At 42.5% G+C, this 18,282-nt stretch overlaps 1 protein-coding gene across 1 annotated transcript in view; it reads right to left on the bottom strand.

Moving 5' to 3' along the window:
- The window catches only part of ptprk (protein tyrosine phosphatase receptor type K), a 122,362-nt gene that overhangs the window by 59,246 nt on the left and 44,834 nt on the right, over nt 1-18,282 (bottom strand). The window contains exons 3-6 of the mRNA XM_084000341.1: nt 12,882-13,004; nt 3,979-4,139; nt 2,874-2,925; nt 2,719-2,777 (exon numbers count right to left, since the gene is read on the bottom strand). Of these exons, the coding sequence (XP_083856467.1) occupies nt 2,719-2,777; nt 2,874-2,925; nt 3,979-4,139; nt 12,882-13,004 (395 nt within the window). The remainder of the gene's footprint in view (nt 1-2,718; nt 2,778-2,873; nt 2,926-3,978; nt 4,140-12,881; nt 13,005-18,282) is intronic.

Here is an 18,282-nt window from a genome sequence, read left to right on the forward strand (position 1 = left end):
TCTCTCCGCCTCTCCAAGTCTGATGATCGCCACTTGTTATTACACCCACGTTTGTTTCGCTTGGCCGTAACATGACCTAATAATCTCCTCTCCTTTATCTGCACAATTTGGCTACATGAGCAAATGCATGAATTTACTTTTAAAAATCTACTTCTTGCATTTAATTCAGGAAAAATAACCAGAGGAGTTTTAAAGTCAAGTCTAAAGTCAGATGAAACAAGTCCAAGCCAAGTCTCAAGTTGTGTCAAATCAAGTCTCAAGTGCTTGAGGGCATTTCCACAGTAGTTTCTCAGCAGTCAAATCAAAAACAAGACTCATTTTGACTTTTTAACCCAGGCAGGCAGCTCTGTCAATGCTAATGCATTTCTGAAAGCACATTTTGAATGATTCCCCCCAAAAATCTGCGATCATAGAAACCTAGCTGGACTGGCACCATGTGGATATGAAGATGGTCAACTCAGAGAAGATACTGTGTCGCTCATGCAGGTGTCGAACACTCGCTGACTCACCGGCCTCGTCAGCGTGGGGCAGGATTACTGATAGCTTGTGTTTACAAGTTCGCACATGGGCAGAGCGGCTCCGAAACGCTGAAGGCTGACGAATAAGCGGCTGACATATCATCACTCCGGAGTAGGGGCTTGGGTTGTAGCAAACATCCTCTTATCAGCCAATCACATATATCACTTTGATGTATGCACGTATGGGCACTGAATCAAAAATGCTCAAGCCTGCCAGGGGGGGAAGGGGACGTTTTTCATTTTATGTTATAGTCTGAATCCTAAGATGTGTCAGCTGGGCCCAGGCACCTGTCATCTCCAAACACGTACGTTCATGACCCAAAACTTAAAGTACCAATAAAAAAAACAAACAGCTGGGGCGGCTTAATAGATCAAAAACAATCTTTCCAGGTGAAACTCATGCCATCCCACAGTAATATATTTAGATTTTTTATTGTATGGCACATTAAACCAGCAAATCTTATTGCTCATTTTAATCAACAATCATCACAGAGTTGCCAATAGATTGCTATTTGATCAACTAATCATTTAAAGGGATAGTTCAACATTTTGGCAAATTGGCCCATTGCTATAATCCCTGTAGTTTAAGGAGTAGGTTTGTTACCTTTAATTGTCGGTGCAAGCTATTTTTAGAACAGTGGAGCAGAGCAACGAGCTGCTCAAAGCTACGCTATGGAGGCTAATGGGATTTCTTGGTTTCCCTCATCAAACTCATCAAATACACAATCCAACAACTCCAAAACGCTCTGGTGGACAAGTTGTGACCTGCACATTCACCACGCTATGAGATAATAACAGAACGTTACAGAGTTGTTTTAGAGGCAAATTCATGCAAAACTGCTGATGTGCATTCCCGTCGGAGGCAGTTTTTCGGCAAGCAGTCTCTGCATTTGCCTCGAAAACAACTCTGTCTGGTAACGTTGTGTTATTGTCTCATAGCGTGGTGAATGTGCAGGTCACAACTTGTCCACCAGAGCGTTTTGGAGTTGTTGGATTGTGTATTTGATGAGTTTGATGAGGGAAACCAAGAAATCCCATCAGCCTCCGTAGCGTAGCTCTGAGCAGCTCGCGGCTCTGCTCCGTTGTTCTAAAAATAGCTTGCACCGACAATTAAAGGTAACAAACCTACTCCTTAAACTATAGGGATTAAGGCAGTGGCGCTTTAAATCAGTAAACATTTAAATCTGAGGTGGGTTAACTGAACTGATACCTCATGTTCTGTCATGTACTCTCTCATCATGTGATGTTTTCATTCAGAACAAAGCGGAGATCAAGGCAAAACCCTAATTATAAGGTCTGCCTTAATACTGCTGCATGGGTGTGTGTGTGAAACCTTTATATTATCATCTATTCTTGTGTGAGGGTGTGTGTGTGTGGACATGTGTCTTGCCTTCCCCGGTGGAACCAGTCTCATTACAACTCAAGCTAAAGTGCTAACACAGAAACATGTTCCAACATGAAAAAGAATTGCTTCATAACCTCAAATCCAATAACCTGTTTCATAGCCTGAAAAACCTACATAAGCCTCAGCAAACCAGGATGATTATGTTCAATTAAAACATGTTGACACACGAGTTTCACGCCGGTGATCTCCTCCCGTAGTCACTGAGGGGGACTGGGCTCCAGATGGGCCATTTGGAGGATGCTTTCACACTTCGCCTTACAGTAATATTATATGATCCCTGGGCTGTGTTTTAACATGATCAGTGAGTGCGTATGCCTTTGAGGACATCCAGAGACAAGCTCACATTTGTCAGCACCAGCCAACACACACACATATACATACATTGCGATGACTGACATAAATCAAGAAGGAAGAAGATGAGACATACTATCAGCTCCCTCTGTGAACCATCATGTTAAACTGAAACAGGTGTTTAGTAAAAACACATAAAAGGCATAAAAATATCGACAACCATATGTGTGTCTGCTGACTGGTGAGCAAACACACAAACATGTAAACACACCCCCCACCTACTCTTCCCCCAGTGTCTTTCTAGCCTATTCGTCACCTCCTGAGCCTCAGTCAACACAAATAAATCAGCCGCCTGCCTCACAGCATGCGCATGTGTTTGTATTTGTGTGCGCATTGTGTTGGTTGTGGTCACATGCAACACAACTGGGCGTAAACTATTATGCAAATGATTAAAACTAATCACGTATGAACACACGGCTGTTAGGTTGTAAGGTCAGGAGTTACCTGGTATTCATTAGGCCAAAAGGTGGAGACGGCCAATTCAGCCTTCAGCCAGTCTTTACCTGAACCGCAAACAACAAGATTCAAGTCAACACAATGGAATAAAATCACAACAGTGTCAGAATAAGTTACGAGTGAGTGCAGGTCTGCGGCTTTACCAGTGTAGGTGGTCACGTTCCATATGGGGTTGGCCAGAGGACCCTTGTTAACCTTGAAAAAAAACACAAACACAACATCTTTGCACAATGGTAACACACAGTCGGCTGTATTTAGTGGTCTATTGACAGAGGTTACCTTGAATATATTCAATTACACTATAATAATAATAATAATGTACATAATTGGCTGTTGTGAGCTGGTGTTTCTGCCTCTGTGGGGGGTCAGGGTCCACTACAGTGTAGATCTCTCAGCTACACAATGTGTTTTTCCCCCCAAGGACCCTTCAGCAGCGAAGACGCTTTCAGAAATGTTTCTGTGACCTTAAGTGATCACGTTTATGAGCAGTCAGAAGCGGTAAATGGTAAAACCAGTAAAAAAGTGCAATCTTCTCTTAACCTTTACAAGCAAAGTGTTTTCTAACAACTCCCACAAATTGCAAGAAAACGTGAAGCGGAGGGAAAGAGGATGAGAAGACACAAGTTTCTTCTGAGAGGGAAATACTGTACATGTGTCAGTTTGTCAGATATGTCCAAAGCACGTTTTCCAATATGAACAATATATTCTTAATCAATCTTAAGATAAGCATTAAAACAAGGTATAGGTTTGCTGTTTTCAATATTTCAGTGCAAAACGGACTTTCAATGCTAAATTAGACGTAAATACAAAAAGTCTTTGTTAAGTCGAAGCAGTCAGAAACATCTGTCGCATTAACTTGTGGTTGTTGCTCCATGAAATCCAGACCACATTTCCCATAAACCCTCATTTGTTTTGTCCCAACTAGAGAGTCTCTCCACTGTGACCCAGACAAACAGAAAACTTTAACTCACCACTTCAGTTCCTAAGAGTAAAACAATCTTTTGCTTTGTAAAAAGACAAAAGACGGAACCATGACATCAAACCCTGCCTTATATAATGTTAATTGTGTTGGACAGGGGCTGGTAAATGGGTTTACATTTGGTCTTGTTTCATGCTAATGTGTTCATGTTTCACATTTAACAAGGTACGGGCATTTTTTTTTCTGCTGGAAGCTATACAAAACTGAAGCAGTGAGATCAGGCTGAGATGAATAAATCACTCTGTTTCTATTGTGTTGATGCTTCGTACCTTCACCAGGACGTTCAGGGTACCGGGGCTGGAGCCGTCGGGGCTGGTGAGCAGATAGTTGAAGTCGATACAGTGGGTATCATTCTCCTTCATGACTGGCAGCTGAAATCTGGCCTTTTCACCCACGTCGTACTGAGAGACGTCCACATACATGTAGGAACCTTGACACGGAGACAAAGACAAAAGAGAAGGTCACGAAAGATTAAAGAAAAGAATAGAAAATAAACATCAACTACATCACATATAATTTGAGGGTCGACCGGGTTCAGGTTGTTTTTTTGGGGGGAATCTGACCTGAATCACGACCCGTTCATTCCCTCATTCTTTTGTTGTTTTTTTTGTTGGCAACCTTTTGTTGCTTGTGCGCCACATACCAGCCGAAGTTTGCGGCTTGAACAGACTAGCAATGGTGCCCTCTGAGGAGGTTGTTAGTGTAAAGACACAGTCAGTATTGTGACTGGACTTGTCAAAGACTAGGCTGTGTGCCCACGGCTTGCGACAGATAACTGCAACAGTTCTCTTCTGTGAAGGAAGGCCGAGTGAAGTGTGGGAATAAAAGTATAAAAAAGGCAATACTGTATGTTGTACAGTTCTGAAACTACTAACAGTTCAATATACTGCAGCTCATATTTATTATTAACTCCTCCTCTTAAGTGGTTAAGACTACTTGTCAGGTTTGTGAATTCACTAGTTTATTGAGACTTTAAACCCTCGTCGTCTGTTTTGTCTTTTGTGGTGGGAAACAACATATCCTGTTGACTGCATGCTCTGTTTCTGCAGATGGTTTTGGTGTCTTTTTGCACAACCTTGTGGTGCCTGTCACTTCACTCTATTTCACTGTAGATCCTGTAGTGCATGTGACAAATAAACATCCTCGAATCTAAGTCGACACTTTTCTCTCACTGTATCTCTCTGACAGTTGGCTCCATCAAGTATTACATGCAAGTCCATGCGTGTTGTTTCCAGTATGTGCCAGGACCAATTACATTCACCGAACTGGGAAACCAGGATATTCTCCAGAGAAAACATTGTGGCTTTGGCTCCAACCACCTTTAGGAATAGGAATCGAACCTATAACCAACTATGATTTAGTGCAGGACCCAAAATAAACAGGAATCCCTGCTCTCAGCTGCCCCTTCCCACCTGCTTTGGTGTTTCCTCTCCAACAAACTCTCTACTAAGCAGTGAATTTCTTGTCATGGAAACAAAGCCTTTATTCATTCCTTTTATGTTTGCATGTTCTTTTTTTTTTTTTTTACTCCGGTCTGTTTCTCTCTCATTCCTTTTGGGCTTACCATACAAGCATCAGTCCCCCCACAGACACATAAAACAAACCCATGTTCCTATGACTTTGTCATTTGTTTCTCCTTTGTGATTGTTAGGCTGTTTCTTAGCTTGCCAACCACAAATAAACATGGGGGATGGGAGAAGGGAAGGGAAGGGAAGAGAAGAGAAGAGAAGAGAAGAGAAGAGAAGAGAAGAGAAGAGAAGAGAAGAGAAGAGAAGAGAAGAGAAGAGAAGAGAAGAGAAGAGAAGAGAAGAGAAGAGAAGAGAAGAGAAGAGAAGAACTTCTTTTTATAGTCTTCATAAAAGCCACCCAATTTTGTTTTTTCCTCCTCTCCTTTTTTTCTTTTACCTCTTCTTTCTTCCCTCTCCCCTGGAAATTGTGCAGTTTCCAGGTGATAATGGTTCGAGCCAACGTGTGAATGTGAAAGCGGAGATACCCATCAACAAAATCAAAATTAGTGAAGCCCGATTGAATCCATGTAAAGCCGTCAACTCAGCTCGCTGCCAAAATGGCACGGGGCGTATGGATACCAGTCAGTCCCTGCAGTTTGCACATGGTCCCTTTCACCGCATTCAAATTCACATTCGTATTTTCCACACCATGCAATATATCATTACCTGCAGGTTTCCAGCAGTGTGACATGATTAGTTGCATTTTTCACAGCTATCCTTGGGGCCAATGTTGTTATGCTTTACTTATTTTCTTTGCATTATGTTATTCCTGTCTCTGCTGAATTCAAATATAATATCCATTTCGTTTTTTTTTTTTGTTTTTTTTACTCATACGGTTGGGACAGCGAGTATACTGTACCTTATATACCTACAGTGAGTTGAGTGCAGGAAATGGAGCTCAACATAATACATAATCTGGCTGTGCCGACAGGACAGTCAGTCGGCCCATCCAGATGTTCCCGTAATCAGCTCAGACCTCAACCAGATGTTGTTCCAATGAAATATGATGAAATGTGATATTTTCCTGCCTGATGTTTAATCTCACATTAGCTCATCATAAACTGAGAGGAGGAGGTAGCCATGATTATGTGCGACTGAGTTTGTAGAAGTGAGTGGAACAAGGGTTGAACCAATAGATTGATAAACTGATTAGTCAATTTTAGATTGTTGTTCTGACAAAACATGCAAACATATAGATTACATGAAACTCAGAGGAGCCTTTGTCAGTATTTTTTTTATTATCTATGGGCTTCACAATTAGCTGAATCACTGAAATTATAACTGATGGATTAATCATTCATGTTGCTGTTAGTTGCAGCTTTAGATAGAATAAAAAATACAACAGAAGATAATAAATCATTATCAAATACAAAAGGACTTAATCAAACAAAACAGAGCAGAAGGGAATAAGATGGGATCATATATAATTAAACTGAATCAAAGTGAATCAAATGAGAAAAAAAAAATCTATACAACTGAATATAATACAACACAATACCCGTGCTCCAGAAGCACAAACACAGCACTTCATCCTGGCTGGTTAATTCTATTTACAAATTATACCATACACAATATACACTATACAATGGGCTGGAGGACAATGGTGATTATCAGTTATTGTTTAGCTAATCTACTGTGAGAAAAGACTTTTCTCTGCAGAATAGAGCCAAACATAACAGGCTTTCAACTGGTGCATACAGACATACAGCCACACACACATATACGCACACACACACACACACAGACCAGCCTTTCACTATACCAGACACTGTATCCTAGTTATTGGTTTGGCACCTCTCCTCTCCACCCGTCCCCCCACCTTAACACACACACGCACACACATAGACAAACAAACACAAACACAAACACACAGCCATTGCCTGCCATTGAAGTATTATAATAATCCTACTTCCTGGTTCTGAAAGACATCAGAAATGACTTAGGTCCAAACAGGAGCAAAGCCAAACAAGACGAGGCCAAAAAACGATCCTCCCTCTCTGTCTCTCTCTCTCAGACACTGTAATTTAAATCCATCCAAAATGAACACAAGATGGATGTCACTCCTGTTTCTTCATTTTTTTGGCACCGATGCGAAGATGGTGACACTAGAAAAGTGTCTTTAAGATGGCTGCCAAGATGGTGTGCCAGCTAAAAATACTCTTCTAACACTCAGAGCCCCAGATATGTCACAACAACGTATAACAACATGGAAAAATATCACCTTTAGCACTTCGGCTAATCGGAAAAACTGCATGCTGCGAAATTATACCAACAAATCAATTAGGTATAGGTAAAAAAAATAGTGAATAATATTTATCTCCTAGGCTACAATCTCAGTGTAGAAGACAGCTAATCTGAGACATAAATAGCGATTGGAAAATAGGAGTATTGAAAGACTGACAGTGATAGAGGATGCATGGCGTGGCGTGCTAAAGAAAACAGACTTTGCGATGCCAAGAACATCTGACACCTGAAGTCTGCCAGTTTCTAAAATGGCTGTTGTCTTTTGAAGCGACCAAAAGTCTAAAATGGCCGCTAATAGAATGACGACACAATATAACCACGAGGCTAAAAATACCCCCTGTGACAGCCTTAAGACCCAGATATGTCACGTAACAACAACAGAAGCAGCAGTGTGGTAGACGGGGGGGACAGTCGTCTTCAGCTAAACAATAACAGCCTGCTAATGGGAGGTTACAGCTTCAGCACCGTGCCAAATAAATTAGCAGTAGAATACCTAACAGGAGTAAACATCAATGTGCAAACTGCAGAAACATGGCTCCCCGCTGGTGTTTTTTTGTTTTTTTTGCTTGAAAAAATATTCAAATGTTTAACCCATTTAGACCGGGACAGCATTACCGCATTTCTACCATTAAAACCGGGGGCGCTGTTGCGTCATTCTACCTTTCAAACCGGGAAAGCGGATACGTCATTTTGTAGTCTTTGTAGTTTTTTCCGCCTATTTCCGGTCTCTTGGCCAATGAAATGCATCAGAATACACGTAGGAGCGTCGCAATGCCACATGGGACTTTAAAAAAAAAAAAAAAAAAACTTTGAAATCATGGCGGAAGACGGAGGGAGCTCCGAAGTGAGTGAAAAAAGCGATCTTGATGAAAACTATTCACTCAGTTTTATTGCTGATCCGGACTTTGAACCCTTGGAACCAATTGACTGGTATTTATGGACGAAGAATATGTTTTTAGACGACGAAGATGAGGACGATGATTTTGTAGGTTTTGAAACCGAGTAGGACGAATAATTACCACCCTAACGTAACTACTCCTCGAAGGCGATTCAACCGCACCCCAGGGGCGAAAGTCACCTGCAGATGCAACACCGATCACCGATGGAGGTATTTATTATTGTTTATTATTATTACAGTAGGCTAATGAGAGCTACCGTATGTCTATTTCTTCCTATGTTGTATCATGTTTACATCTTGCTAATGGGCATGTATTCGTATTATGCATAGGATTTTTATTCAGTCATCATCACATACAGTACTAGTATAAACAGTAACGTTAGCTTACAGTCCAATGTAATTTCAATATAGATGGTAGGCCTCTATTATGCATAGGATTTTTATTCAACTGTAAACAGTAGCTTACAGTCCAATGTAATTTACAATATAGACAGTAGCCTACATGTCACATAGTCACAACACATGAGAATTATGAATATTATGTGTTATATGAATATATAAATATTATGTTTTATATGAATATTATGTTTTATATTATGCTTTCATACAAGGTAGCTTACCTGTGTCTATATTTTTTCAGGTATCTACACCTCCAGAACAACCAGGCAGCAGATGTGAACAGAGATGACAAGCTCTGGAAAATGTGCTGGTTCCTGAACTACCTCACTGACCAATCCCAGGCACTTATTCTTGTACTGACACTTTATTTATTTTTACATTTTTGATTGAAAATAGTGCTGCTTGGGGCAGTGTTTAGCCCCATGTGTTGAGGCTATGGTTCTCACTGCCATTTCCTGTCAACTCTCCTGTTCAATAAAGGCGAAAAAGCCTTTTTTTCTCAATTTGCTGAGTTTGTTGATTTTTTTAAAAACTTTATTGAAGGTTTGGACAAATAAACTCAACTTCTCATGAAAGCCACAGGTATAAGCTCTCAAATACTTTTTGAATTTCATTTCTATCTGCTACAGAGCCTGAGAAATCAATTATTTAGTAGGCGTTGACACTTATGTTGAATTTCCAGAAAAACTTCAGGTTTTAGGGGGTTATTTTAAAATCGTCCATAGGTTTTACAGGCATTTTTTCCAGGCGTTTTAGGCCTAAATGGGTTAATTGAAATGTTTTTTTTCTTCTTTTATCTACTCATTGCTGTTACTGTTCCAGTTGTGGTGCTCTACAAACTATTTTACTTTTTCTATTACACTGCTCATCGGCTAAATCTATAATTAATAAAACACAGGGTGGAGACATTTAAAATATAATGTAATCCAATATCAGTGTTGTGAAGCTTAATGCTCACGTCTGGCAGAGATTTTTTAATGATCATTTTTAGGTCACTGTGTTTGTGTTGCTGTTGCTGTTGCTGATCCATCATTATTCGATCATTATTAAAACATCCAGTGGACTGGGGGGACCGGCTCTGCTGCACTTCTAATGCTTTATTAGACGGTACACAGTGGAAAACAAGAGGAAAAAAAAGGGGGGGAGGCATGGAGAGAATGGCATGCCAAATAGGTTTAGAGTGGTAACTGGCTGACAACATTATGAGTCAAGAGTATCCGCTGCTTTAGCCCACAGAGCCACAGAGCCCCAGCCCATGAATGTTCAACTGGCACCGCGTACAATGCCAGCGTAGCATCATCCAGACCCGGCCACGGTGAGCGGCGCCAGCATCAACCCTCAGAGAGATTACATAGACCAGTTTTTATCTCTATTACAAAAAGAAAAAGAAAAACTGCCAAACCGGTCCCTGCAGTGCACACTAGACGTTGCCTTAAGCACAAATGGTGATGAGCAACTGGGTCGAATCAATGTGGGTTATAAGGAACAAAAGAACAACTGTTAGCTGACCCGTCCGACGACTCTAAAGTGATTGGCTCCTTCACTTGTGCCGATATCTTCGACGATGTATATGTGACCTATTGAACTAGTGATTAGCTAAATCAACTCAGCCCCCTTAAGGTCTTTCAGGGGCCAGACACTCCTTACAACCCCCCCCCCCCCCCCCCCAACACACACACAAAGGGAGTAGGTATTCCTTTGTTTACAGGGGTCAAAAGCCAAAAAGGTTTAGTGCCATTGCTCTAAATCCTGCCATGCCCTGAGGGAGAAAAAAGAAGGAGGGAGGGGGGGTAGCCAGACCAAAGTACCTCCAAATTACTGGTGGCTAGGATTTCCTGAGAAAACAACCACTCTAATAATAGATATTACCCATGTGTCCTTGGGCAAAGCATTTCAGCTACCAACTCGCCCCCCCACCCCTCCCCTTCACCCGATTCCTCCAACTCCGTCCAAATACAAAAACCTCGCCAAGTGATGTATCTGTAATCCCCCTCCGGCTACCTCGTCTTCCACCCCCTGCACCACTGTCCTGCACCCTGCTGGCATTATTAACACATCAAATGTCAGGTCCTTTAGGCGAGGGCTCTGAACCAACCCCCCCTTAACCCCCCCTCACCCTTCAGCAACCAACTTCCCCAAACCATTAACCTGCTCGTGGCCCTGCTCGTTCCAGCAGCCTCTACAGGTGTTAATGCTATGCTAATGCCAGCCATTATACCTCTGTGCTCTTGGGCAAGGTATTTAACCTCTTCAAACTGCCAACTCTGCCCTCGCTGCATAGTGACACCTCTTGGTATTAATAACACTAAATGCTACAGTTTGGCTTCGTACCACTGGGCAAAGGCACCCGGCTCTGGTGTCATTGCTTAAATATATGCAAGACCACATGCGTGAGACGGCAACACACACAGTTTTGGGAGGAAGTGTAAGTGTAAGTGTGTGTGTGTGTGTGTGTGTGTGTGTGTGTGTGTGTGTGTGTGTGTGTGTGTGTGTGTGTGTGTGTGTGTGTGTGTTTGATTGTGTGAAAATCGCAAAGAGCTGGTGTTGAACCGAACCTTTCTCTAAATGTCAGTGACGCCGGGTTGTCATGATGATAAGCATGAGAGATAAATAACAGCATTACATTGTCATGGTAACAAAGTCATAATCTTTCACAACAGAAAGATAGGAGAGGACAGGGAAAAGAGAAGAGAAGAGAGGAGAGGAGAGGAGAGGAGAGGAGAAGAGAGGAGACGAGAGGAGAGCAGAGGAAAGGAGAGGAGAGGAGAGGAGAGGGAAAGAAGGGAAAGGAAAGGAAAGGAAAGGAGAGGAAAGGGAAGGGAAGGAAATGTGAGGAGAGGAGAGGGGAGGAAAGGAAAGGAAAGGAAAGGAAAGGAAAGGAAAAGGAAAGGAAAGGAAAGGAAAGGGAAGGAAAGGAAAGGAAAGGAGATGAGAGGAGAGGAGAGGAGAGGAGAGGAGAGGAGAGGAAAGGAAAGGAAAGGAAAGGAAAGGAAAGGAAAGGAAAGGAAAGGAAAGGAAAGGAAAGGAAAGGAAAGGAAAGGAAAGGAGCAGTGAGGCGTTAAGAGGAAAGTAAAGAAGATGAGAGAAACAAAGATGACGAGGCAAGGGGAGACAGGAGGAGAGGAAAGGAGGAAGCAGAAAGTGGAAGAAAGGAGGAGATGAAAGGACGAGAGAGGAGTTGACAGAAAAGGACAAAAAAGGGAAACTGGACATAAAAGAAATGAACGAACTCCAAAGTGTTTGTGTCTCTTTATATTTTCCACATGGCCTCCTCTTAGTTAACGCCACTGCTCAGACATGAGACATTTTTACTTTGTGGATTTAATTTGGTAAAGTCAGTTCCTATCTCAACATTGCATAGCTGGTTATTGTTATAACATTTTGCTTTTAACATTGTAAAGTAGGCAACCTTCCCTGTTCCCTGCCATTGATTAATGACCTCATATTCTGTTAATTAGACCCTCAGCCCTGAGGCAGAAAGATTTAATTTCCCCTTCATCATCATCATGGAGGGAAAAAAACAACTGATTAAAGAGGAGAGGAGAGGAGAGGAGAGGAGAGGAGAGGAGAGGAGAGGAGAGGAGAGGAGAGGAGAGGAGATGGAGAGGAGAGCTTGGAAAAAGAGGTGCAAAGTGAAAGATGTGGATGGAGATGTATTTGCTGGTGCCAATACATCAGTGGAACAACACTCAAAAGTCTTTTCAAAGCACCGCTGATGTTAAAGTAGTGGAAAATCTCCAACAACATGTACGGTTTATTATAAAAAAAAAAGTACTTGTTCTGCAGAAAACTTGGCCCTTGAAACTGATATGTTATATGATTACACATAGACCGTTAATACAGAGCCATCAACTTGTATGAATTTGTATGTGCATTTCTGTGATCTTTCATTTCTTTATTTTTTTTTGGATTATGCTGGTTTAATCTAAAATTATTTGATAACCTAACAATATGTTTTTGTCTTATTTTGAAAGATAACTACTAACTATAGCTGTAAAATAAATGCAACTAGGAGGTTATATCGCTTACTCATGTGAGTAAATTCCTAAAGAAGAGATGGTTTGGTGGGTGGTTTGGTGGGTGGGTGGGTGACAGTGGAAGCAGAGAGGAAATCAGCCGTTACCTTGTGGCAGGTCTGGGGAGACGTAGGGCACGTCCTGGGTGTTGATGTGTGTCCAGTCAAAGTCATCGTAGGGATCCTGCTGGTAATCACACTGGGAGAAGCCCTCGTCAAACGTACAGCTTCCTGCAAAGAGAAAACACACTCAGATTTAGTTTACCTCCTCGGATCAATGAATACGGACTAGATTAAAGACTTTTTTTTAATTTTTTTTTATTAATGCGACGCATATTCCTCCCCGGTCTCATCGTGTAAAAACTTCAGCTTCTTCCCTGTTGTTTGTCAGTGCGTGTGTTTGTCTCAGCTCATTAACAAAGCACCAGGAGTCTGAGCTCCGACAGTCATCACTCAAGGCCAGTCAGGATCACCTCTGACTCAACCATCAGGGCCTTCAGCTGATCATCTGAGCCCCAGCGCCGCGGCCTCGGGACAGCCATGTGTGAGCTGGCCCGCCCGTGGCTCCGCCTAAAACAGGAAGTCGCGCTAATACAGAGAGACGCCGCTTGTCCCTGACGGCCAGCCGCACCAATCAACTTGCAATGATATGCGGCTTGTGCTGGCAATATCGCTATTAGGAATACAGCATTTTAGCCATCTGATTCACTGACCCAGCAGCGAGGCACAGCTCTTGTTAATAAAATGGCTGCGAGAGATGTGGCTAAGAAAAGCCACAGTGCCATCTGATTCAAGTCACTGGTGGTTAGTGGTCAGTCGCCCACATGTGTCCTCTATGCCCTTCTTGACAGTGGATAAGTAGGAGTGCATGATATGGAGAAAATATTCTATACTTAATAAACTGTTGAAAACATATATTGGATGGATATGGATATATCTACTTGGTTACATTGACTAACTCAAATATTGTGCTATATTAACACATAGTTAATATTTGATGTTTGGATTACTATTGATAGTTAAGTAAACACATAATTCAAGTCATACATAGAGTTAATATTTGATGTTTGGATTACTATTGATACTTAAATAATTTGAAATGTTAACATGATGAACAAAAAAATTAAATCCCTTTCCGCCAGTTGAGCAATAACATACAGAAGATGTAACACAAGCCTGGACGGCTGAACAGTTATTTCAATATTGCAACTAACAATGATCTTCAATTCAATTCCTTTCTGGATTAGCTTGATATTTGGTTTATAAATTGCTCATCACAATTTTCGAAAGCCCAAAACACCTGCTCCACGAGGCTTGTTTGATTCATTTAGCAATCAAAATCCAAAGCTTTTCAATTCATCATCATCTATTACGATTCAAGCTTGAATGGTTCCATCACAATATCGCGATCAAATTGGGCTAAAACTCAATTCATTCTGGGAAAAAAGCCCACATGTGAACCTGCATAACTGAAAGTCCATTCTTTAATGACTGACCTCCTTTGGAAAAACATTTAACATTTAAACTAGCTGAAAAACTTGCTGAAAATCAAATGTTGGCAAAACAAGCCAACACAAACAAACTAAGAAGATATTGTGGAACTTTCCTGGAGCTTTTTTTTTGGAGAGCTGCTAAGAAAAAACACAGAAAAACCGCTAAAATAGAAGGCATACAAGAGCAAGCCACCATGAAACACTATCAGCAACCAGCACTGCAGCAACATAAATCTCCCCGCATTCAGTTGGCTGTACAGCTTTGCTACGTTTGTCCTAGAGCGAGCTGCGGCGGCGGCTGTGATGGAGAACAGAGCGACAGGCCCTCAGATACCCCACTGATCTGAGCTCCCGCTACAGAGGCATACCAAGAGGTGACAGCCGCCGCCAGAGGAGAAACAAGTTAACATCAAACTAAGTGACTGTCTTCTGCTGCCGGCTGTATGGCTGGCTGTGACTCACAGCCTCAGAGATGCATTGGATCACATTCCTCTTGGCGTCATTCTTGAAACCAGCCTCTCCTCGTGCAATTCACTTCACTCCCATTCAATTCAATTACAGTGGGTACTAGTTTCATTTGGACGGTTTCACGCGAGATTCACGCGTGAGTCACGGGAGGCTCACGCGGATTTTTTGTGGAGGAGTAATTGTGTTTTCACCAGAAGCTGCAATGTGCCCAAACAACCGCCAGGTGGCATCTGTGAGCAGCAGATCGCCTCTATAAGACAGCAGCACGGAGCAGTGAACACGAATGGGGAATGCAATATAATAATAATACAGTATAGTTTTTCCATGAGAAAAATGTAACGACGGCAGCTATACGTCTCACTCTCTTTTATCGATCCTCTTGTCAGCTCCAAACACACCCATCTGCACCGCGATTACGGACCACAGCGTGGTTTTCTACACAGCAGTTAATTAACTCAGTGGGTGATGCTGCCGGTGTGTTTTTAAAATGAGCCAACTACTGTAGGCTACAGTAGTGTTCATTCCCCACCTTGTTTGACTGAGAGTGTAGCTGGATGATTTCTCATGAATGAACGGGCAATAGCCTACCGTAAAACACCAAATAAAGGCCCGGGCGTTTAATTGCTTAAATCGCTCAAATCAACAGGCGTTTATTAGGGACCTGCGTTTATTTGGGACCTGCGTTTATTAATTGTGTTCAGCCTGGACCTCCTTCTGGGGAAAGAGGCTTCACTGTGTGGCGGCATGCGGCGGTGGAATGATACGTGCGTTCCTCAAGGCATTACTAGCCTACAGCCGGGGCGGACTTGTTCTCTGTCTCGCTGACCTCCGCGGTCCTGGCCCGCCTGCACAGGTATCAGGAGACTGAGACCCCCCGTCATGTCGGTCCTCCGCCCTTACTGATCCGCAAGTTGCAAAAACCCTGCGGACGCCCAGTCTCTCCACTCCTCTCCCCACTTCAGCAGCTGTGTTGGCTCGCTCCACCGTCCTTTTTTTTTTTGATTGAATGAAGTAGGCCTATAACTAATAATAATGCAACGTATAGCCTAACTAAATACGCGTATGAGTAATCAGAGAACAGTAGGCTGTTTACGCTACTTTTAAAAGTCATTTAAAACGAGGAGCGAGCCGAGCCGACACTGTGCAGCCCAGGACAGGTGCTGAAGTGAGGATGAGAGGAGTGTACAGACCGGGCAGGAGCAACCAGCCCAGAGGCGATCACTGATATAGCCTATATGTGCGGCTATATACCGTATGTGTGTGTTTGTGTAATGCAGGGGTGCTTTAAAAAAACACAGTTGTCTGGACAGCAGGCATTTTTCTCACAACCAACCTCAAAGCGAGGGCAGGTCCGCCGAAGCATCATTCCGCCCGTTGTCTTTGTTGTCACTTTGTTGTCGCTCCACAGAGCGCACATGGCTACTTAATTATGCACGTGCTGACCATATATGGTTGTGAGGCATTCTGGGGGTGGAATATGAGGTGTGTTCATGTCCGCACCATTCTTGGGTCCGGTGTGATGTATCAATGGAATATTGCGGAGAGTTGTGCGTACGCACAGCTTGATCAGTGTTTCCCACAGAAAAAATAAATAAATAAATAAATGTGTCCACGGCACGTGTGTTTACGTGCGGGCACCGCACGCGAGAGAGGCGGCAGGTTGAGAGGCTGACTGGCGGAGATGAGAGATGGTGCATGGTTATTAAAAAAAAACACCATCTCTGATCTCTGCCTGCACATAGACAGACACAGGTTCACATACAGACAGGGGCGCACGGCAAATGCAGCTGCAGCGCTATTAAACTAGAGCAACAGCAACTCTCATATTTAAATTGTGTTTTATATTGATTTCATATATTTCACTGATTGCAATTAGGCTATAGAATGCTAGTGTGTGTTTTATTGAAAGTGAGGCTATAGGTGAAAATCGCTACAGTGTGGTTTATATGCAGCGGTATGTAGGACCATAGACACATCAGCGACACATTAGCACCTTCATTTATCTCTGATCAATAGGTGTGCTTGTGGATACTTCACTCAAGTAGGCTACAGCCCTGCCCCCCACAGAACTTCACACAGCTGTTCAGTCAGCTTAGAAAAACCGGTTCTTACAATAGCTACCTCTCCTCACACTTTTCATAAGCCGGAGGACAAAACTGTAGGCTTCATTGTTTCGTTTCATTTCGTTAAGTGAAAATCATCTCTGAATTATGGAACTAAAAATAAAATAGGCCTATCTTTAAAAAAAAAAAGATCCTATGATATTTAGCCTAATTGCATTATTTTTATTCAAATGTGACTGAGACCTTTATCTACCTAAACAGAGGGTAACATGAATAAATATCCTGTTTTGTATTTTTCTGGAAACTGTTACATTATGTAACGTGACCGCGGCACCCCCCCTCTCCCTCCCGAATTGGGCATATTATGATAAATATAACTGTAGATGAAAACAATAATTGAAGAAAAAAATAAGCTATTGTCGGCCCGAGGTATAAATGCCCAGAAATCGAATGTTTCATTTGTGTAAGTTGTAGCTTCAGAAACCATCACACATGGAAAAGTCACGGACTGAGAGACCTGTAGTTTTAATGTAAACAAATTACGTAAGAAAAACACAAACGCCTGTGTGAGACCATCTGGGTGGTTCTAGTGTTAACATTAGCCTAATGAAGAATGAAGAAAACACGTTACAAATGAACTATGACCGAATTGACAGCAGAAACAGTGTGCACTTATCTCAAGGAAATTTAAATCGAATGCAACTGTTACTTGTAATCCAAGATGCTTCAGCCTCTTGGATGAGAGGTGAAACCTAGACAAATAACCAAGTCCAGTTGCATTCGATTTAAATTTCCTTGAGATAACTATGACCGGGAGTCCGGGACAAACGAGAATATTCACAGGCTTAGTGCATGTGCACACGCCGGCCGGAGTCAACTCGCAACAATGTAGCTTTCCCTCGATTAAAGTAGTTCTGTCATCTCCCACTTTGTACCGGATAAGAGACAGCACCCGACAGATATGCTAAATGTTTGGATGCAACAAAGTCAGTTAACAAAATCAGCATCTAATCTGTCCCTTCAAGAGCAGCTGCTGACAGATGTGCATTATTGCTCCGCTCGTGAGTCCAGCAGCATCGGGTCCAGGCTGCTGGCATGGACGTAGCGCTTGTGGGCTGTGAGTGGATTGTTACATTCACCAGAACTTGCAGAACTCAAACTACTCAAACTTGGAGCCACCCAGCCAGGCTACAGGAGAGATCAAAAATATGCAGGGGACCCCCAAAAGGCTGAGAACCACTGATCCTGTTGAACGTAGGCTACTGTAACCACTGTGAAACAATAAAAAAAACAACATTGATCTGATTGACCGGCGTAGCGGTCCCTCTCTCCATCCACTCTCTAGCTCTCTCGACCACAGCTGCAAATTAAGTACCTATGGCATATGAACAGCGCCACTCTCCATTGCAGCTACGTTGTGGTCAAACGTGGAATTACCCCCAAATCTTTTGAGCTGCATCTCAGTACGATGCTTCCACCTAGTGG

This window comes from Trachurus trachurus (genome assembly GCF_905171665.1).
Source record: "Trachurus trachurus genome assembly, chromosome: 24".
NCBI lineage: Eukaryota > Metazoa > Chordata > Actinopteri > Carangiformes > Carangidae > Trachurus > Trachurus trachurus.